Source organism: Phoca vitulina, unplaced genomic scaffold (assembly GCF_004348235.1).
Source record: "Phoca vitulina isolate PV1807 unplaced genomic scaffold, GSC_HSeal_1.0 scaffold4, whole genome shotgun sequence".
Taxonomy (NCBI): domain Eukaryota; kingdom Metazoa; phylum Chordata; class Mammalia; order Carnivora; family Phocidae; genus Phoca; species Phoca vitulina.
This window is the reverse complement of record NW_022589707.1, coordinates 22,312,337-22,335,933: the sequence shown is the minus strand read 5'-3', so window position 1 is coordinate 22,335,933 and position 23,597 is coordinate 22,312,337. Positions and strand designations below refer to the sequence as shown.

Below are 23,597 nucleotides of genomic sequence, written 5' to 3'. Positions count from 1 at the left end.
ACTATTATGGATGGCGTAATGCCACAATGGACTGACATTTTACCGGGGGCCATAATTGCTCCCTGTACATCAAATGTGCTGAAAAGCTTAAATCCCAAGTAATATGGCTGAAAACGAGTTGGAAACGACAAGGAGGTCCGGTGATCAGGATACTAGCTATGGTTCAGTGAAATGTGAGGCACTGCTGAGAAAAGGTTGAGCATCTGTTTCAAGGCAACATGTGTTGTTTTCCTTTCTGGATTTCAGATCCCGTCCCCTGGAGAACACGGGCCGGACGGTATTGGTCGTCGGTGGTGTTCAGTGGCTCAATTCCAATCACCTACAGATTATTCACAAGGTTTTGAAGAGGTAAGTTTCTGCAACAAGAATTGTCATTAGTATTCGAAGTGAAAAAGAAAAGTCACCTTTGAGGTGACTCAATTTTATCAAGATTTTATGGGAAAAGCAGCTTGTAATTTAGAACTACATACTTGAAGTCCAGTTTAAAATGTTTCAAAATACTTTTTGTATCCAATCACAAGAGAGCTCTTCGGTATCCACATTTATATTTCCTACAGGTAAAAACACGCCCACTGACACATAAAACTCTGTCTAAAAAAAAAAAAAAAAAAGAAAAACCAAAACCCTAAAATATACCAAATCTATAAAATGAGAATTTGGTCTTATATGCCAATTATCACATCCTAAAAGAATTCCATTGTATTTGTTTATGTAAGCACAAACACCAAGAGATGTAATCAAAGTTTATGACCTCAGAATTCTGATTATTTCTCAGGGAAAATTTACTCAATATCCTTGTGATCATCAAAACTTTGGGAATTGGATTTCATCTCCCAGTGGATGGATTGCATTTCTTGAGACAGGTAGGTGCATTCCCTCCAGGCTACGTGAACTTTATGGTTCCTATAAGGATCTTTGCTGATGTCTGAGAAAGGACCTACAAGGCACTATGTAAGATTCAGCCACCTTCATAAAAATCAAAGGAGATAACGTACTTAAGGATTAGGATTTCAAATCAGTTATACTTACTTATTCCTGGAAATAAGGCGACCATATCCCATTAACACGTTGTGAATAATGCTTTGAGCTATAAGAAAGGAGACACCATGCTATGAAAAAGTAAAGAACTGAGGGGTAGATGAGAAAGATTAATCTTTAAGTATCCCCTTACCCCACTAACATTTCATACACCTTTAAAGACTTATGCTGAAACCACTAATGAACTTGTCGGTATCAATGAGTGGCTTTTTTGAAGATGATTTCTGGCTGATTGCTTTAAAAAAAAAAAAAGTCTTTGAAGTAGCATCATTAGTTTTTCCTTTGCTTGGATATTCAGAAATGGGAGGAGTGAGAGGCCTCCGACCAGTTCTTACAGAAAAGAGTAAAATGGTCTCAGCACTGAATAGAAGTCTCAGAAAAGAAAAGGAAGGCAGCTTCTGTGGGTAAGAGAACCAGCTGCTCTCGTTCGAGTAAGGAGAGTTCACGGGCCACCGGGACTCTGTGTGCTTGCTCCAGGGAGCCCCGGGAGAGACTGGAAGCTGTCCATTTACTGTATAAATTGAGTGAGATTTCTGTGTGTGTGTGTGTGTGTGTGTGTGTGTTATGTTGAGCCCTCCTAGCTTTCCCTGGAACAGATGACACGATCCCCTCTGCCTTCTCAAAACTTTGCCCGCCTCGGTGCCAGATCTCTGATGCAAAATCAGGAGAACTGGTAGAATGTGGCCCAAGTCAAGTCTCCAAATTCAGCCTCTTAGAGGGAGTGTGGGGAGGGGAAAGTCACTTAAGATGAGTTGAGGTATTTAGCATCTGGGGTAGCTGAAGTGTTGGAGGCTGTTGGGGATTAGACGAGAGTTCTTTTGATAATGGTTTTGAGTTGACTCTCCTTGACTGTTATTTGAAGTCTACAGTCAAGGTTATAGTTCCTTCTGGAGGACTCTGCTTTGAGCCCCCACTTTACCCCTTGCAGGAACTGGACCCCTACTTATATTTAGGTTCCAAACTCAAAATCAATTCATGTCAGCAGATAGCAAACATTTCTACAGCACTTTTATGCACCAGATCCTGTGTTGAATAGTATGCCTCCCACCATAGCTTTAATGATCCTCATCAGTCTTCTCATATGGAAAGAAGACAAAAGGAGGGGAGAAGTGGAGGGAAAAGAATAGAACAAAAGAGAAAGGCATAATAGCAAGTGGAGGCAGAAACTAAGGCTGGACTCAGTCATACTCTTGCACGGCCATTCAAGAGCTTGCCTCTACTGTTCTCTGTAGACTTGCTACCCGTGCATATGCACAGATGCACACATGCATGCATGCACCACTACTGAGCTCAGTCCTACTGGGCAAGTTTCAGTTTCTCAAGCACGCCAGGCTCTCAGTCACATCCAGATCTTGGAAATCACTGTTCCCTCTTCGTGGAGTCCACTCTCCCACCACCTCTTCACCTGAACAACTTCTAATTACCCTTCCAGTGTTAGTTTACCACTGGGCAGACTTAATTGACACACTAAACTCCATTGGCTACTCCTGCCAGGAGCTCCTATACTAGGGCCGTGTGTCTTTGTTTATGTCTCTCAACAGATACAATCCTTGGTTGTCTGTCTCCCCTGCTAGACTAATTTCTGTGAGAGCAAGGACAGGAGGGAGGGCTACATTGCTCACTCTGGTACCCCCAATGCAAAACACAATTCTCAGCACGTAGTAGAATCTCAAAAAATATCTCACGCGAGAATGAGTGAGTGATACTTCATATGATTTGGCTCCTCCCAGATCCCCCCTTCAAGACTGAGACATTCATTCACCTGGGCCACTGGAAGTATGGCCCAGTAAGGACTCCCACCTGACTCTTGCCAGGAATTGCCTTTTGCTGCCCAGGCCCGACTTGCCAGTGTAGGAGTACCAAGATTCAGCCCCCTTTCCCTAATTTGAGCCATCTTGGAGGGACCAGGCCAGCTCTAGAACTCCCGGGGGATCCACAAAAGCCTCTCTTAGAACTACATCACTTCCTTACAGGTGTTGATCCCCAAAACACTCTCCCGTCAGCCTCCTGCAGGCAAATTCCCATCTCAGGAATCTGCTTTCCAGAGAACCCACCTTTCTCTAGAAAACTCTCTTTAGAAACTGCTTACTGTAAGGTTCCATATACCTTTCATAGCTAGACATATTAAAGTTGAGAAAATACTTGTAACTGGACAAGAAGTCTACAAACAATATTGAACATCATTGTTCACATGATGGCATAAACCAAATTCACATACGTTCCTTTCCTCTAGATTTCTTCTTTAGGAATTTTTCTATTCACTGCTTTTATTTTGGGGGGAACACTCTTCTTTAGATGTCACCTAAAGATAGGTATGCTAACACAGTGGAGAAGACAGAAAATTAGACATATTTGTACTGCTTCTTTTACCTTGCAGTTGGATCAACAAAAGCAAGTGATTTGCTTTTTCTTTTTTTTTTTTTTAAAGATTTTATTTATTTATTTGACACAGAGAGAGAGAGCACAAGCAGAGAGACTAGAGGGAGAGGGAGAAGCAGGCTCCCCATTGAGCAAGGAGCCTGATGTGGGACTCGATCCCAGGACCCTGGGATCATGACCTGAGCCGAAGGCAGACGCTTAACCGACTGAGCCACCCAAGCGTCCCCATGATTTGCTTTTTCAACTGAAAAATGAGAAGCATTTTTATCCTTTAGAAAAGGCAAGAGCAGGTCCCTTCCTCTGTGAGTTTGGGTTCTCCAAGAAACCTACAATAGACAGAATTAGCAGAGGAAGGGGATTTATTAAGGAGAATGTCTGGAAAGAATAAAGGGAAGGGTGCTGAGGAGGCAGGAAGAGTTTCAGGCCCCAGCACCTAATGCATATCACTCAATCTTGCACCAAATATTTTTGGAGTGTCTACTATATATTGGGCACTATTGGGCACTGTGGTTGGCTATAACTGTCTGATGTGAAAGGAGTGGAAGAAGGATGGATGAGGTAGGAAGAGTCTCAGACTACAGCTCAGTCTGGGAAAGTCTGAGAAAGTACTAGTCAAGCTGATGAGAAATCCCAGAGCTGGAATAGTTAGCGGAGGGGTCCCTCCTCTCAACAGTGGGCCTGAATTAGACTTTCTGCCAAGCACCATCATTGCTTTGGACATGATTGGGGAGGGAGGGAAGAATATGATCCTGAGAAGCAGCAGCTGGAGCTTTCAGTCACTTCTGCTGTTCCCTGAAGCACATTCCCCTTCTCTGTTGCCCCACCGCCATCCAACAGGCAAACCTCACTCTGCTCTGGAACCCCTTCCTGAAGCCTCACTGTCTAGCTATCCCCTTGCCCCACTCAGCTATTCCCTCTTCCCTACTAGCCCAGAGTCTAGGATATTTATATCCAATAAAGGTCTTAGTAAATGTTTACAAATCTGTTCCTCCTATTGGAATGCAATGTCTTAGGAGCAGGGGCCATGATTTATTTATCCTTGTATTGTCCCTTAGCACAGAGCTAAGCACAGAACAGATACTAATTAATATTCAAATGACTAAATGATTAAGAATCTAAATAGATGGAGATAGCCTTTGTGGTGTTCAAATTTTGACTTTTAAAGTGAGAATTTTAAATATTTCAATGAACCTTTGTGGGAAATAAACCTAATTACTTTTCATAGAAGGAAGAGTTCCAAACTGTGTGTCATTCTAGATATTTATGTGTTGCCATTTTATACATACATAAATGTTTGTATTTATATTTTGAGTAAAAAACTGATAACACATCTTTAAGAAATGCATGTGAAATTATTTTTCTTGCAGTGGGACCAATCTGTAAAAACGATGATATTCACATGATTTCTATCTGAGTTATTAAATCATAAAACAATCCTCTTAATAAAAATTCTCATTCTAATTGAATTTAAATAAAAAAATATTCCCATTCTTCTCCGTTGCAATACAGAGTGAAGTTCAGAACTTATGGAAAGAAAATGTGATTATTCTGGATGCTGCAAAAACCTATGGCTATGAAGTGGTTGACACATTTACTATAACAATGGGGCGATACAAGGAGTTTTTGCAGGGCACATGTGGATGCCATTTTCATGAGGTATTTATGCTGGCTCTTTATTTATTGTAGCTTTTGATTTTTTAAATTTCTCATTATATCTTTAATTTCATTGTCAGTGTTATTTTGTTTTAAAAAACTATGTGAGGAGGAGATTAAATGAGGTATTCAACGTCACTCAGCCAAAACATGCAGCAATCACAACTGGAGGCTCTAAAAAATAAGAAGTTAAAAAAGAATTAGTTTTTATGTAGACACTTAAAAACTAGGATCACTGGCCAAAAGGATGGAAACCTGGAGAACACTTGCCTTATCTAATAGACTCTGAACCCTCCCGTCGGAAATTGTGGCCAAAGAAGGTAGCAAGTCTTTGGTGGAGCTTGAAAATCAAGACAATTTAATGTGCTAAACTCATGAATGACCTTCCTCCATGGTTTATCCAATGCATTAAACAGGTGGACCTGTGTTTTGAGTAGCCCCCAACGCCCCGTGGTTAAAATGATTTTATCTGTAGTCAGTAATATAATAGGCTAAGCTGATAAGCTGATAGCAGAAAATAATTTTATCCTTCCCCCAGCCACCTTAAAGCTGATCTATAGCCACCGTGTCTCATACCAATTCTAATGCTCCACAAACCCCAAAGGACACATGTCCACCTCTCAAAGTTGGTCTCTTGAAGGCCCCTCCACTTGGCTTGAAGCAAGGGTGAAGAAGCCACTCTCTATGAGGGAGGAAGACCACCAAGCCTTTGGACAACTTCTCAGATTGAAATTCTCTCTCTCCCTTCATCTTCATTCTCCTACTCTTTTAATGAGACAAAGGTTTGCAAGCTGGATTTTGTCCACACTTTTTCAAGTTTTGCATACATTGTTCAGACATTGCTTTTGATATATGAGGTTACTTGGCTCCTGTTGTTTGCTCTAGAGCTCAGAAAATTCTGCTGAAACTGCAATGGAAAATGTCTCATTTGATCATTCTGTCAGATACGGGTTCACTCCTTCTTTCTCAAATGCACCCCTCCCCCTTGTAAACCAGAAGGCAGTCATTGGGTTGACTAGGGAAATGACAACTAAAGGATTCTTGGAGCCTGTTTTTCAGCCCTAAAATGACGGTCAGAATCCATTTTGGTCCCCAGGTTTTTATGGCTACCCAAAAGTTATTGACACTGTATTGGTTCTTCTAAATACTCTATGTTATATTTTTTATATGTAATTGTATATGACAAATGCATCTGCATCTCAGGGAAGTGAGAGCCTGCACCCACCGGGGAGAGCAGGGCATTTTCAGTTTTGATCTACTAACTTGAAGCTTGGCCGTGCTGTTGCAGAGAGCTTCTACACTGTAGGAAACTGTGTGTCTATTTCTTTCTTCCACAAAAAAATAGAACACCCTTTAAGTTCCTATCCGATTTGCAAAAAGTCAAGATTTAGGAACACAAGAGCAGGTAGTCTGGAAGAGGAAGAAATAATCTTGCCGCTGAGCCAGCCCAGTATCAGAGTTGGCTGAGAAAACTGATCGGAGGTTGCCAAAACCCACATAGAATGGGGACTTTGAAAGACAACATACAGATCGGGTTTTTGCCTCTTTTAGAAAAGGTTTGTTTATTTACTTATTTTTATATAATGTGTCTTCAATTAGTATTTTTGGGGAGGGGATCTGTTTTTCTTTTTCATCTTTAGTCCCTCTGGAAGCCTAAAAAGGAGAAGTCTACCAAAGGATTTCCAGCATGGCTCCAATTAAAAACAGAAGATACCCTTCCCACACAATTGCATTACATGTATCTCCTGCCGCAGCATTAACCAGTGACACTAATGGTCATGGAATTTGAGAACAACAAAGACTCTTTGAACCACCAGAACTAGAATATTGACTTCTAAATATTACTAAAAAAATTATCATTAATTTGCATAACAATGATTTAAGATGTCACTTATTTGACTTTTTAATTATGTGCAATGATCGTGTATAAATTGCTTTTTAAGCCCTATTTCTAACGTGTGTTGACTTGGCAAGCTACCTAGGTATTGTCCAAATTATCTCAGTTGGTTCTGGAGCAGTGTTATCCATGTTGAAGTTTTCTTGTTTGAGCTAAAATACTTCTGGGAGCATTTGCCTTTCCAGTTACACCACAGAATGATAAGATCATCTTTCTCAACTGGCTCTCTTCATCACAAAGTCTCTAACCTGTTCGTCACTTAGGCATATTGTTACTTAAGTCTTGAACAATATGTACTATTTGTACCTCAGGAAGTTTCTAGTGCTGACCCTGATGTTTTATAATCTTTCCAAACTATCACCCAACATCTTAAATCACTGTGAGCTTACTATAAAAAATCAAGAAAATCTAAAAGCCCTTGCAAAAGATGATTTGATGATTAATGTAGCAAGCCAGGGAAAAGTAGATTATTGGTCTCATGCAAAACATATTAAAGGGCAGAAATTTGTTAATAATAACCATTTTTTGCCTCTATGCTCATCTTATGAGCTGGCAAAGCGATTTGTCATAGAGTAATAGCAAGAATTGAAATCAGCTGTGCGAGAACCATAAGAATTTGAGGTTGGGAGCCTTGTATCTTCTGGTGTTCAATCAAACCATTCCCACAATAGATTCACACATACCTGAGAAGGATTGTTATAATCATTACAGTAAGATCTTGATGTGTCCTCTTTGATTTGTGGTGGGAATTCTATCATAGACATAACAAACCTGCTTCAATGGGCTCTTGTCGCCATAGGTAAGATGAGAGGTCTTGGGGGCACCTCTTTCATCTGTCAAGTCACCGAGAGAGAGAATATGTTGTCACCATGAATCTATAAACAATTTCCCAACTGGTGTACATCAGTTTTGACTACAATGTTCCTGCTGATTAGAAAAGCAGGTGTTTCTCTTCATGGGCAGAAATGGAATTTTGTTTTCCCAATGTTTATGCGGGACAACAAACAGGATCCAGGTAGCTTTTGCCCAAGAGTGGTTTTGGATAGTGCCTTTAGTTATGTGGCAGACATCTACTATGAGCAAGCCAAAACCTGGGAAGGATACAAAAATATTATCGGCCCAGACCTGGCTGCAGGAGGGGCAAATCCACAGCTGTTTCGTGATTATTAATTAGTCTAATCAGCTGTATAAACCTTACATGAGATCTCTGTTTTCTGGCAGGTGTACAGCTTTTGACTCAGTCCAAAGGAAAAAAAAAATCCCTCTGGCATTACTACCCAGCTCTAATAACACCAGGTTTCCTTTGATTCTGGCACCACGGAAAGAAGAAAGGATTTTCAATTCCTTGTCAGAGATGATTTCCCATTATTGTTAGATCTTCATCTTATACTCTTTATTATTTAATTTTAATTATGTAAACAAAAGCTTAGCTGACCTAGAAAAGTTTTCCTTCTATGTGATGGGCTTGAAGTTTTTCCCTTTCTCCTTCAAACTTTAAAAGTTTGTCATAGGGGCACCTGGGTGGTTCAGATGGTTGGGCGTCTGCCTTCGGCTCAGGTCATGATCCCGGGGTCCTGGGATCGAGCCCCACATCGGGCTCTGGCTCAGTGAGGAGCATGCTTCTCCCTCTCCCTCTGCCTCTCTCCCTGCTCATGCTTTCTCTCTCTCTCTCTCTCTCTCTGTATGTCTCAAATGAATAAATAAAATCTTAAAAAAAAAAAAGTTTGTCATAAACACAATGAAGAAAAAAGCCCAAATTCACCTATCTAAAACACTGAGGTAACGACTTTCAGAGAAAAAGGAACTGATCCAAATATAGATAGCTTAGATAGCAGATCCCAGAATTTATCAGCATGGCTATTTTTAATAAATTAGTAATGGCAATTTAATTCAACAAATATTTGAGTGTCTATATGAGCGCTGTACTAACTACTGTAAAAGGAGCTAGGAGAACATTTTTTAGGGTTCCCTTGAGTATCTCAAACTCAACATATCCCCAGCATGCAATTCTGTATATTGTAGAACATCAATTAAAATCAGGGCCTGGGAAAGTGGGCTAGGGCCAGATCATGGTAAGAGCTTAGACTTCATCCTATAGGTCATGGAGAGCCAACGAAAGATTTTATAGAGAAGTGAGATGGTCACATCTTTGTTTCCGATAAGTAAGTCTGATAACATTGAGGGGGGAAGATGGGAAAAGGATTGAGTCTGGGAGAGAAGTCAGGAGACATTTTCAGAAGTCAGGTGAGAGATGATAAAAGCTTGCCCAAACCAGGACAGAGACTGCAAGTATAAGGGAGAAGGAGACAAATACAAGCCCTATTTTAAAAGTAAAATCTGTAGATCTTATCTGAAGCATGGGGGTGTCGAAAGAATCAAAGACGACTCCTAACTTGGGTGATGGATTAGAGCTGAACCAGCAATTGAGTCAGAGAATGGCTGAGAAGGTACCGGCTCAGGGAAAAGATGATTCCGTTTTGAACATGTTGTGTTTGAGATGCCTGTAGGACATCCAGGTGGAGATATATCTCACAGACAGTGGCTATACAAGTCTGAAGCTCGGGGGGGCAGGGTGCGGCTGGAGATAAAAGGTTGGAAGTCATCAGAAAACAGGCAACAGTTGCAACAATGAAAGTAGATCATCCAGAGAAAGTGAGTAGAGTAAGAGGAGCTGAGGAAGGAGCTCTTAGAGACATCAATATTTAAGCAAAGTTTGCAGAAATAGGAGCATTTGAATTTAGAGAGTAAAATGATAGAGGAAAACTCTAGTAGAGTGTGGTGATCATATAAATTTCGGTAAAAATATTGGGGGCATGAATTAAACTACAATAGATTGAAAGGTGTAAGAAATGAGAAAAGGAGGTTGGTAAAGCCTTTCAACAAGTGAAAATAAGAATAACGGAAAGATACTGGATTTAGAAAAGAAAGTGGTCTAGGAGCAGTTTATAGGAGGAACTACTTTTCGTGTTTATCGGCAGAAAGGGAATAATCAATACTAAGGGATACATAAGGAAAACAGGAGGGCATAAGAGGAAGGTCCTTGATCATGTGGAGGAGGATCAGGTCAAGGACACTGTAAATAGTTGGTAGGGTGCAGGTAAATGAATGAGGTTGGCTGCAGGTTTCTTCTTCTCTAGCATTTACTTGCCCTAGACTTCTGCAATATTTTCATCTTGGAAGCTTCACTTTCAATTACTCGAATTCATGTTCCCACCAGGATGTTTCTATGGTTCCAATCCAATGTTGTCATTTAAAATGTCTCAATGGCCTTATCACTAAAGAGAAGTCACAGGAACTTTCACTGCCTACCACTCTTAAACCACTTTGGGGGGAAAGTGATCCTAGACAGTTTTTTCTGTGCAAAAAATAATTAATGCTCAGTCCACTGTCTGCAAGAATTCTAACTTTTTCTGCCAGATGATTAGATTACAAATCAGTGCCTGCTGAGAATGAATTCATGAGCCCCAAGGAAGCCCAGCCTTTTCTGAGATGGTTTGGTACAAGATCCTGTTCCAAAGGGAGCATCTTTTGTTGAATAGTGGTAACACCAACCATATCAGGGTCTCTCTCTTAAGAAGGATAATTGAATGAAAGATGAACAGAGTGTCAGTCACTCCATGCTAACTAGTATGAGGACCCCAAGAGGCAGCTGCGCACGCCAGCCTCTGCAGTTCCAGCACCTAGGACGTCAGTGTGCCTCAGGAAGAGATGTCAATCCATAAGTATCTCATGTTTTTTGCAATAAACCCTCATTTCGGGGGGTTTACTACCAAGGCTTAAGGGTCAAGCTAGGATGGACTCTGAACTGTCTTGATTAGCATTCCCTACTTCATGTTTTGGTGTTCTAGCCTGGTGAAAACAGGATCTGTGGTTTGGGAAATTCTTTTTTTTTTTTTTTTTTAAAGATTTTATTTATTTATTTGAGAGAGAGAATGAGATACAGAGAGCATGAGAGGGGGGAGGGTCAGAGGGAGAAGCAGACTCCCTGCCGAGCAGGGAGCCCGATGCGGGACTCGATCCCGGGACTCCAGGATCGTGACCTGAGCCGAAGGCAGTCGCTTAACCAACTGAGCCACCCAGGCGCCCCAACAGGATCTGTGGTTTGGGAAATTCTGTATACTCCTCTACTGTTAAGATTCTCAAATAATATTAGTATTTTCAATGATCCAAAAAGCCCTTACAGCAAAGAAACTATTTAGCTTCGTTTGACCCAGTTTTCCCCAAACATTTTTGACCACAGAACCACTTTCCTTTTTTTAATAACAACTATTAACACCTCACTAAACACACTTTGGAAAAACTAGCATAGAGGATAAGGTCAAAAATCATGCAGGGAGTAAGATTAAATGTGGCAGAATGACCACAAGCATTTATCTTCTCTTCCACTTGAAACTCCACCAAAAGACTTTAAAGACATGAAGCTATTCACCACCGCTCCCCACTAAAAAAAAAAAAAAAGACAGAATAAGAAATAACTCATAACAGACAAGAACTCCGAATTCATTCTAAGAAGTTTAACTTAGCCTACAAAGGAAGTTACAATGTAAAATGAGAGAGAGGAGAATTACCAATTAGAGGTGAAGCACACTTGCCCACAGATCGTCCAAACGGCCCAGGCCTGAAGGAGGTAGGTGCAGAAGAAGGCAGGCTGAGACACAGGTCAGAAAGTCTGTATGCAAAATTGGTGGACCCCCCACCCCACCACATGCAGCCCACATCCATATATACGATGTCTTTAAAAATTGAACATCAGAGATGGACTCAGAAAGACAGGTACAGAAAAGAAGAAATTAATCTAGAGGCTGACATCAGAAAAATGAAAGGGAAAGTTGGCACCTGAAGGGCGGAGCCCCTAAACTTCTCCCCAGACCCTCTGGAATACCAGCAGACCGGCAGACGGGCCTGCACCACCTCAGACAAGTGGCTAGAAGGCTCTTCTGACAAGACCTGAGTGGTCCGATGGAGGCGCTCCTTTCAAAGGCCCCCCTAGCGCTGATCGAATTCCTACAGTGAAACCAGCAGATGGAATGTCAGTCCACACAAATTGTTTCTAAGTGACATTTTAGTGTCATATGCTTAAATAAAACTAAGTTCCAGAGAAATAGATGGAAACAGATACCTGTGAATGAAGGTCAAAATAGATTCCAAGACCCAAAATGTACATGGAAATAGATCAGGGTGGGAACTTAGCTTGTAAGCCACTGGACTAATGAAGATCATTCAAATAATATCAAGAATTCAGTGACATGAATATCCAGCCACTTTGAAAACGGAGTTTAAAAACGTGACTGAGTCTCTGGAGAACTGCAGAGGAGTACAAGATAGAACCACAATTTCAGTGGAAATGGTAAACTACTGGTCTATAGCTCCTTATAATCAATTTCCCCACTTCAGAGCAGAATTTGTTCCCAGAGCTGGAAACTGAGGTCTGTCTAAGGGGCAGGGGTTAAAAAAGGCTCAGCTGTCAGAATAAGAAGGCTTGGAGATGTGGAGGTAGGGGAAGAGACCAAGACATTGCAAATCTGGAAACACCAAAAGCAAAAAACAATTCCTCGTTCCTAAAGAAAACTTTAGTTTTGCTTTCTAATCCTCAGCATCTTTGACCCATTCAGAAGCTGGACTCCCTTCAATCAAAACATAGCTTATTTCATGTGGCCATGATTAAATATTGGGGTGGGGGATAGATGAAAAAAATCATTATTATCTGTAAAAATTGCAAAATTTCCTGAAATGGAACTATGAATTATAAGGACTGGCTTCTAACTATTGTTTGTTGCTTTATTTTTATTCCATTTCTGTGAATTCTTGGGCTACTTTTTCAGCTGGTTGTAAATTTGGTGACTGGATCTTGGATTGAATGTCATGTCTGCAGAATGACTATACCAAATAAAAAGTACTTCAATCATATATATTTATCTTAAAAGACCACACTAGCACATTTTGGTCAATGTCAGGTTTTCCAACCTTAGAAAGAAAGCCATTACCCTCATTCCTCTTCCTAGCCCATCCATGTCTGTGAAACACGTTTATAATCAGAACATCCCCCTTAATCCAGTCTAGAAAGATTTTGGAACACTTGCACCACTGAAAATTGTTTTCTATTTTGTTCTGTGGATCTGGAACCACATCAGAAGTTCCTTGGGTGTTATTCAGGTTAAGATCAGTTTTAGGAAAGGTATTTGCTTCTAATACGCCTGACACTTTTCCAATTCACCAAGCTTTCCCTTTTTGTACTGACTTTTTGAAAGTTCAAAGTTATTTTAGATGCAGCAGTTAATTGACATGGTAATATACTCATTCTGATTAAGATTTATGTGAAATCAATTTTGAGTGTTAAAGTTATATGCATTTAAAAGTAAAAGTTGCAATGTGAGTTTTATTGTGTAATTTATGACTGTTTTTCCTCCCTTTGGCTAGTCCTACAATAGCCAGAGGACAAAGACAGTCAAGTCGAATTGTAGGCATTTGCATGCCTTCTGTATAATGCCTGTGTGCCCAAGTCTTTAATTACACGGAGACGTGGAAAGATCTACAATCATAAACTGGGAGGTCTCTTAGCATATAAGAAACCTAGGAAAAGGTCAAAGTTACTTCTTCATGCCTAAGCACAGAATTTTAATTCTTGTTGCACTGACTCACAGAAAAATGTGATCATCTACATATTCTATGTTATCATGACGGCACTTGATTCCAGCACCAAAATTACTCCTTTCTAAGTTTCTATAGTTAATATATTAAAACTATGTTATTGTTCTGAAACACTGTAATCTTTACTTGAAAGTCTATTCCTACATGTAACTTAATCTAAATGTGGACACTGCCATGAGAAAAATAATTTTTATTACACTTACACTTGTGATTAGAGAACGATGTTGATCTAACCAGGTTATCACACTTCATGAAGACCAATTGTCCTTCACTCTTGTTTCCTAATTTTAAGTATAATTTGACAGGTAAACGCATAAAAAGAAAATAAACAGCAACACACACACACAAAGCTAAAGACAAAGAGTTACTTTGGATTATTTTACAGTGTCAAAAGATTTGTCATTGAACATTTGTGTGTGGAGTAATGTAAACATTTGCCAAATCACATTATGTATGTATCGTTTAATTGTATGGAATCGTTTCTTATCCCTCTGGATAGACATGTCTCTTTCTCAGTGTTTGAGTCATATGCACCCAAATTTAAGGAAGCATTTGACAGCATCAAACCGTTAGAATTTGTCTCTATTTGAGATGATCACCATGCAGAAACATCTAGAGTCTTGTCTTCAGTTCAAGGCCTAACTCTTTCACTGATGTTTTCCAATAGCTCACTTTTGTTGTTTACTATTATTATTACTACTATGCCCCGGAGGTAACCTAACATTTGTCTTGCTAACATCTCTTTCAAAGCCACATTCCACTTGACACTTTAGTTGGATTTTAATAATCCCAAATGGTCCTCTGGTTTTTGGAAAGGACCCAAATGGGCACATTTCCACACAAGAGATCAAAGGAAAGAAGCAATTAGCTCTTTATTGTACAGGTATCAAACATCTTTCATTTGCATAACATTTCCAAGCCTAAAAATTGTAACTAAGTCCTTTTCCTTAACTTTAGAGCCCATAAGAGTAGGTAAAATAAAGTAATGTTTTGAAACTTGGAAATAGCAGCTTGGCAGCAATGCTGGATACTGAATTTAACAAATAAGTTCAAAGAAATCATAGCTCTGTGAGCAGATGATCATGCCCACCATAAATTAACACTAAGTAATGTACGAAGGAACTATTCATTACACGGAAACAACATGGTGCCTGACCTTGGGGAGTTAGTCTCAGACAATGTCTTTGAAGTCATTTCATTCTTGTTCTTACTTCAAGTATCTTAGACATGTGTCTTTATATAGCCCCCTTGAGGGTAGGGACCATGTCTGAATTACTCCATGTGTTTCCTGGCAGAGAACTCTGAAGACTGAAAGTTGGATATTATGTAGAAAAAAATAAATCATTAAGTCATCAATAACTCATTTGAATTTTATAAGATATGGCATCATTTTTTTTTCTCTTCTGCTGCTTTTCTATTGTAAAAGGATTACATGAACTCTTGCTAGCTGTAAAAATGTAAAAATAAGTATATACAATAAAAACAAAAAAAAATCCTGCCTTTAGGGGTGCCTGCATGGCTCGGTCAGTGGAGAGGGCGACTCTTGATCTCAGAGTCGTGGGTTCAAGCCCCACACTGGGTGTAGAGATTACTTAAAAATAAAATCTTAAAAAAAAAATTCCTGGGGTGCCTGTGTGGCTCATTCAGGGAAGCGTCTGGCTCTTGGTTTCTACTCAGGTCATGATCTCAGGGTTGTGAGATGGAGCCCTTTGTTGGGCTCCGTGCTGGGTGTGGAGCCTGCTTAAGATTCTCGCTCTCCCTCTCCCTCTGCCCCCCCCCACCCTCACACACATGTGTCCTTGCTCGCTCGCTCACTCTCTCTCAAAAAAAAAAAGAGAGAGAGAGAGAAAATTCCTGCCTTTTTATCATATGCACCCATTAATTCTCACTCCCTTCCCCATTGGAGATTCTATTAGCAGTTTGATACATAGCTCCATTTTAAACATACAGTCTTGATTTTATTTCCAAGTAATTAAAACTCTTAGGCTGTCAACATTTATGGTCACTAGATTTATATAACACTGGGCTTTATTTAGAACTACCTTACTGCTCCATAAACATTTTTAGGGAAGAGTAGCAGTTTATGAAATGCACTTTAATGTAGTACGAACATTCCTATTTTTTCTGTCACAGTATTGATTTCTGCTTGTACTTGGCTTATGCAACCAACAAATTGGGTCTATGGTAGGCTGATGGTAGACTCAATTAATATCGCTGAGTGAACATCTGGTATTGAAAAATCCTGCACCATCACTGTTTTTTTTTCCCCTTCCCAAATGGTCTTGGTTATTTTCTTACATTGATTCTTCAAGATGTATTTTAGGATTTCTTTGTCATGTCCCCCCAAATCCTGTTGTGATTACAGTTGGAATAGCATTTTAATTAACCCGGGAGGATTTGACATGGTATGTCTTTCCATTTGTTAATGTTTTCCTTTTATTAAACTTTGTGTTTTCTTCACCTGCATAATTGCTGAACTGAATGAAATTGTTTTCATATTGTAATGGAATCCTTTCTCTAATATATTTCTTATTAATTATTGATAGAATATAGAAATGCTATATAATTTGTAAATATTAACTTTATAATATCTCATTATTTTTCAGTAGCTTCCTTTGGGTTTTCAAGGTAAACAATCATATAGTTATAAATAATTCTTGGGTAATGTCCTATAACAAAATGTTTCATAACGCTAAAGCTTGTGTTCCTGAAATAAATTATTTGTGCTCCTGGTACAGCACATAATACTGCTGGATTTTTTTAAAGGCTCCCGGATTCCATTGACAATAGCATTTGGGCAGACTTTTTACATCTCTATTTTGACAAATCAAAATTGAAGTAATTCTTTCTCTGTAGGTTTGTCACCTTTCAGGAGTCACTATCAGGGTAAAACTGGCCTCACCAAGGAACTAGGACACTTAGCTAGCGTCTTTGATTATTTCCTGAAAAATAGGTTTCAAAGGAAACTAACTGAATTAAGTGTTGTTGGGCCACGCCCTGGGATAGATGTGTAGGAACCAATCTTCAGCATCATATGCCAGCACCAGCATTATGAGAGGCATTAAGCTGGCCCTCAGAAGCTGGCGGAGACCCCATCATCCCATCTTCCTTTCTCAGAGACCACCTGAGTGGTTTAAAAATAGAAATACATTATCAACCTTCCCATGTGATCTGGCAAAATACTGACACGACTCTTGAATAGAAGCTCTAAGCTTCAGCAAATACAATGGAAATATATATTTTTGTATTATCTCTTTTATAAATCCCATTCAAGATTGCTATAAGCATCGACACTAGCATTATCCAACATTTGTAATGCAACATCAGATGCAACACAAAACATTGAAATAATTTTTAAAGAACTATATAACCTTTTGCAATGGGATGTATTTTTATCTATTTTGCATTTAATTAGCATGCAGATCATCTGGCAATTGCAAAAACCAGACCTTAAGATAAAATTATATAAACAAAAGTAACCTTATTTTGGCTTCAGAATACTGGAATGATATTTTTTCAGGGTTGAAAGTAATATTTATGCTTAAGTGTTTCCTTAAATAAACTTCCTTAAAAATTTTCACTAATCTGGTTATCATTGAATACACACCTCCTCTAAAATGGACAGAACCTTCAGGAAAACACTGGTGCACCTCCGAGCCTATCATATTTAAAGTTGTAGGATAACCAAACAGGGGTGGAAGGAGCTGCACATAACAGCAACTTACAACCTTGGGACCTGGAATATTAATCAGTGGTTAAATGCAAACTGAGCTCTGATTTACCATCCGCAAGGATTCCTTACCACAGCCCACTGATTTCACTGGTCTTCTTAAGAGTCACTTTATCTGAGGGCCTGATCATAAAAAACTAAACATCCCATAGCTACAGGAAAACAATTCATTTCTTTGGGGTTAGCAGGGTATAATTGGTTTTAAAATGCATTGCTATTACATTTTTTCTTCAAAATGGGAATAGCTTCAACATTTTTATGATTATAAAGGAATGCACATTTGTTGTGTTCAAATAAAAAAGGCAAGGTCAGAAGTTACAAAGAAGATGTTTTAAATCACCAATAATTCCTCTACCCAAAGATCACTACTGTTGACATTTTGGTTTAGATCTTTACAGAATTTCTACTCAAATAAATCTTCTAAAACTGTTCATGCTCACTTGCACATAATAACTAAAAATACTTATCTTCAAAATAAATAGCTTGTGTTTGTTTAAATATTCTGTATTTTTTTAGCCGTTTTCATTGTATTCTCTTAATATGGAGTAAAAAAAATGTGGCTCTAAATCTTATACAGCACTTAAAGGAATTTTAAAAATCTATGTGAGCTAGTGTTGCCTTCATTAGTCATCAATAATATATAGTTTATGTGTCCATATTGACCGAAAATAATGTCTTGCAATTGCATTAAAAATTAATAATTAATAAATTGAATTAATGATTTGTTATTCATTTGTGAAGACACCTCAAACAGCTTTGCCAGTATTTTCTCTCCTCCCCACTTCCTAACCCTCCCCACAATCTCTGTTTTGATCCCTTCCTGATTCCCTCTGACTGTTGGTATTAACAATCTGAGTTACATTAACCCAGTGATTAAAACTGACAATTATACTACCTCTGAAACTAATAATGCACTGTATGTTAATTAACTGAATTTAAATAAAATTATAGAATAGCCCCAGGACAACTTTTTGTAAACTGTACAAATGGACTATAAATATGGCCTGTTTATTTGTATGTATGTGTATGTGTTGATATTCATAAAATATCTGTGAATGGAATCACAAAGAAACTAGTAATATACGTTGCTTCTGGGGAGTCAACTGAGTGACTGGAGGTGGAGAGGCAGAGCTGGGGAGGAAATTTGTGTTACATATCCTTTTATGCTTTATAAATGCTTTCTAATTCTGCCTATTCAAAAAAGTTTAAGATAAAATATATGTACAAACATATATAAAGTTATTAGCTTAATAAGGCATGGTCTGCTTCTACAGATCCCTTACTAACTTACTAAGTGCCCAGAAAAAGGAAACCACTAATTTTAAGTGTCAGCTTATGGCTGTGCAATAGAGAAGTACTTTTCTTTTCTCTGCAAATAGTTTTAATTTCCATTCTATAAAAGGGTGCCATGGCAGGTTTAGAGTACCATGTTTGAATCAGTGACCTGGCAAAGGTACCTCAGTGTCTTTTCTATATGGTGGCATCCGGCCTAAGTACACACACACACACACACACACACACATACACACACACACACACACCAGTGTAGTAGAGAAACCATCTGAAATTATTCCTCAGTTGCATTGGATTCAACTGCCCTGAGGTAAGTAAAATGGCAGAAATTCTAATTCCAACTTTAGTTTTTTGGTGTTTTTTGTTTTTTTTTTTTTGAAAGAGCAGTTTCTCTAGCTCTTGGTTATGTAGATCATATTTATGTCCTTTAGGCAATATCCGCGTGATAAAGATGCTGTTCAAGTTTGTGAGTTAGTTATACTACTCGATGCAGGGCTTGAATGTCCTTGATTTTGACTATGTTTTGCTCTTTATTTGCAGGTAGTGAAATCAAAGCTATCCAAAGAATATCCCTTTATTAAAATGAAACAATCAAGAAATCATATTGTGGGGAAATATTTCAGCAATCAAAGCAAACTACAACAACGACGACAAGACTCTGTAACAAATTTTCAATCACCGTATCATGTCAGAGGTCCAATTAATCAGGTTTGCTCTGAAATCCTTCTCAGCAGGATGTGTGCGAGTAAAAGAACTGTGTAGACTCCCTGCAGGAGGACTGAACTTGGAATTGGAAGCAAGCCACTCACTCACCTGGACAGCAGTCTAAGAACCAAATCCTGTACATCACGTGTATTTGGATTGACCGCACACTCATGCACCCTGGCACACACATACACACCAATGCACACGTGGTTAAAAAAAGTAATAATAACACTTTTTTCCTACAGCTTTGTAAGTCCAAGGTGTGCACTTGAAAATCATTTGTTTTCAAGGGGAAAGCTAGAGCTAGAAAAAGGTTACTTGAAGTATAATCTTAAATTAGAACCACTGTGGGCTAGGTATTGCATTGTGATAATAAGGAGAAATATAGACACTTGAATTATGTGGACAAAAAGGATAAAGCTCTTGAGTATTGCATTATCTTTTCTCTCGGTACATTAATACTAAAAAGGAGAAAAAAGCATTTACATTCCACTTGCAAGTAGGGATTGTGTTTGTGTCCTTTACCAGGAGAAAAAGTGATGTTTATGATGGCTTAGGCTTTGTGAATCTAATGCTTAGGAAAATATTTCTTCCTATACTTCTTAAATTTTATAATTGAAAGGAAAAGAACAGGAATGCTCCACGGGGAATTCAAAACGATTCTATGCAAGAGATAGGAAATGTAGTATTTTACAGTTAAAACACCAATGCATTTAACTTTGCACTCTTTGTACTTTTCATAAACATTCCCTCCTACCCTGTCCGTGAACTTGGATGGGAAACTGCAGTCTAAGTTGATTAAATATGTAATTTTAAAGTATATTATTTTATTATGTTTTACTGATGATATTACTTAAGAAAGCTTTTGTTTGCCGTTAGAACCCTGTGTAATTCAAGATTACATTTTATGTAAATAGTTTCAAAGGATTAGCCATTTGCAAGTGCGTAGGTGTTTATTTTCATACAGCATCTGTATATGTCCAGAAATATTATGTTACTAGTAACCATATTTTGATTTATCAAATACAAATTTAGAGTAAGCATAAAATTACTTTTTTATTAAAACTGTGGCATACATATACAACATATCCAATTCTAGTATTGAGAACTTTCTCTTCTACATGTTAATTTCAAAATGGTGAATTTCTTTATTTTACAAGTGTTTTGTTGTGAGCTATCCCACAGTTAAAATTGGTTTTTAAAGGATTGTTTTTCTTTTGGGGGAAAAAAAAAAACCTGAGAGGGTTATTCAATCCAGGTTTGAAATTACAAAATGTACAAATACCTCGATTTCATTACCACACCAAAAAAAGACTATTTTGATCAATCAGTTCCTTAGTATGAATATCCACCTCTTTAAATACTCTATTTTTATATATATTTTTATATGGAAGTAAACGTGAATTTATATTTAACTGTCTTAAATTATATTTAAGCACAACTATCACTTGATATAAACAATACATATCTGCCTTTGACAGATGATAGATTTTTTTTTAAATGGTACAGAATTGCCCTTTAAAATGAAAGATTTTTCTAATATCTGCAACCATAGGCAAGCACCATTTTTAGGTCTTCGATTTTTTTTTAATGATATAAAATGTTGCCAATTCATGCAGCCTCTCCATTGTGTTTTAATGTATTGCATACTCTATAACAGGATTATAGTCTGTGGATGTGTCTTGTAATTTACTGTCAACCTAACTATAATAACCATCTGACTGAGGTTAGTCTGGCATTTACCTCTTCACTGTTGAAATAATAATAGATTTTAGGAACAAGTGTAATAATACTATTAATAAATGTCTTACTGGTAATAGCCTGTGTTAGAGAGTATCCTTTATTCTCCTTTTTACTGGAGGTATACCACCACACAGTGACTACTTGGCAGGCATGTCCTCATACAGATTCAATTATTTAGTGTGGTTTAATAGGATAACTGTCTAGTTCCTTCCAATCCTGATATCCTCCAAATTTTGATCAGATGGACTCCCTGCTGTACAGTGACCAAAACTTTTGAACATAGTGCAGTGAAGAGCTATTTTTTTTTTAAAGATAAGGCACTGAAATGCTAGGAATTATTTTAGTTACTCCTTAATTGAAAAAACAACATTTTATTTTACCTTGGGGAAATAGGTGTATGTGTGTATGTACTTGTATGTGCTTAGCAAGTTCATTACTTGAGTGGGGGAAAATAGGAATAGGTATTTAAGCATATTTTTAGATGTAAAAGTTAAAGAAAGTGTATTATTTTTGGTAAGAACTGATTAGTATCCAATCTAAACTGAACTCAACTAAAGAAAACATTGACAATATTAAAAGTAAAGAATAACTGCATAAGCATTTCCAAGCATCACTGTTGACATTTTGTGTGTGTGTGTGTGTGCGTGCGTGTGTGTGCATTTAAAAGCACAGTGAGCTATTTGCCAGCCATCCAAGTAGGCGAATAGGATCCTGGAGGGACATATGAAAAAGAAGGGCTCACCATTGCCTGCCAAAGGGGTTCACACTTGGGTCATTTGATCTTCCTCATGTTAGATGCCCCTGTGCCTAGCAGTCAACTCTACAAAACAATAATTTCCACTTAGAAAGCCCTGGAATAAGTCACTGGTTTTTGACGTAGAAATAGTGCTGGTAATGTTTATGCAGAAAACATAATGCTGTTGTGCATTTGAAGTTTCTTCTTTCAGTTCCATTTCACTTGAGGATTCCAAGAAGAAATACAGAAACTGGTCAAAAAATATGTAACCTACTAAGAGTTATTTCAAAGCTGTAATGCTTTGGCATGGTGGTGAGACGGGGGTTTAATACAGTAATAAGGTTAAGAGCCTAGAGAGATAGTCAGGGTTAGGGTCTTATTAACTATTACCTTATGGGCTCCTTAAGTTGAACAAATACTGAAAGAATCATCAGTATCTGAAATTTCTTCCTGTGAATTTTCACCTTGCAAAAAGAAACAAATAAAAAATGAAAAATATCATCATCGGTGGCTAAGATTATTGTATTTAAAATGAACGAACATAAATTTCAGTAAGCTCATATGGGCTGATAACTTCAAAAACACATCCAAGCTCAAAATGATACTACAGCAGATTCTACCATTTTGACTGGATCGAGGAGTCCTTGCTCCACAAATATTACTGTAGGTTTTTTTTCTTTTATTAGTGTGTACATAAGTTCAAGTGATTTAGATTGCTCTTGGAAACTAAGGCATTTTGATAGATCACTTTGACTTACGGGGATGAACCAGAACTTGTCAAAAGACCCAAAGACCTCCTAAAGATGGCAGGATCATGCCAGGCCCTCCAAACTCGAGTTTGTATTTGGCAAGGCTTCCAAGGTTTCAAACTGTCAAAGAACCTTTTATCATGTTTTTATTGCTATAGTAACTGTTATTATCGACTTCCACATTTCTTTTATGATTCTGTCACTTGGTGTAAGGGGTGGTAGAACTTATTTTTCCTAACTGATATAGACCATGCAGTCCTCCTAAAATGGGGCTCCGTTTGTTTTCTTTATGGTCGTCGAAATATGAAGAATTTGTTTTACGGCTCTATTAAATGTTGGATTGCTATGCTTTAACACACACAATACACAATCAAAATGCTAATTCTTAAACTTATCAAGAATATTTACAATTTTAAGTATATTTGCAGTGTAAGTGAAGATAATTACTTAAACCCAACTAAGAGGAAGAACAACATTTAAAAAATTAAACAGCTGCCTTTAGAGAAAACACCAAAAACGGGGGTTTATATTCCTACAAGGTCGTTGTATTTAGATAGATTAGGTTTTGAATTTGATCTATGCTGACCGGCTGGTTATTAGGAGACATGTAATATATCTAACCAGGACATTTTCCTTAGGAAATTTATGTATAGTGTCATATTGTTATTTTTATTACATGAAAAAGTAATCCCTATAAAATTTATTAAAATGTTTTGATATTTTTAAAAAGCAGAGTAATTATAATTGATTACTCATACATCAGAATTCAGAAGTAACATGGTGTCATAAATATAAAATGTATTCAATTGATTCTCAACTATTTAGTGAAAAATTTCCTTATTTTATGGTTGGCTGGTGAAATACATCAATTTGATGCAGCTTTTAGTGGTAGGCTAAATGATGTAATTATGGTGGCATACGATTTGTTTATTTATATATTTTGTTCAATTGTATTTCCATTTTTTCCCTATAATAAAAACTATTCAAAATGTATAGATTGAAATCTCAGTGTATGGCATCAAGGTC

General features: G+C 37.9%; 1 protein-coding gene across 3 annotated transcripts in view; it reads left to right on the top strand.

Moving 5' to 3' along the window:
* Nucleotides 1-21,527, top strand: part of CPED1 (cadherin like and PC-esterase domain containing 1) — a 266,420-nt gene extending 244,893 nt beyond the window's left edge. For 2 of the 3 annotated variants that reach the window (XM_032401696.1, XM_032401698.1), the window contains 4 exons: nucleotides 247-348; nucleotides 776-863; nucleotides 4,927-5,073; nucleotides 19,179-21,527. In XM_032401696.1, the coding sequence (XP_032257587.1) occupies nucleotides 247-348; nucleotides 776-863; nucleotides 4,927-5,073; nucleotides 19,179-19,400 (559 nt within the window). In that variant the 3' untranslated portion in view covers nucleotides 19,401-21,527. Of the gene's footprint in view, nucleotides 1-246; nucleotides 349-775; nucleotides 864-4,926; nucleotides 5,074-8,188; nucleotides 8,266-19,178 lie in introns of those variants that run through there. The other variant, XM_032401697.1, reaches the window with a different exon arrangement.
* Nucleotides 21,528-23,597: the final 2,070 nt, after the last annotated feature.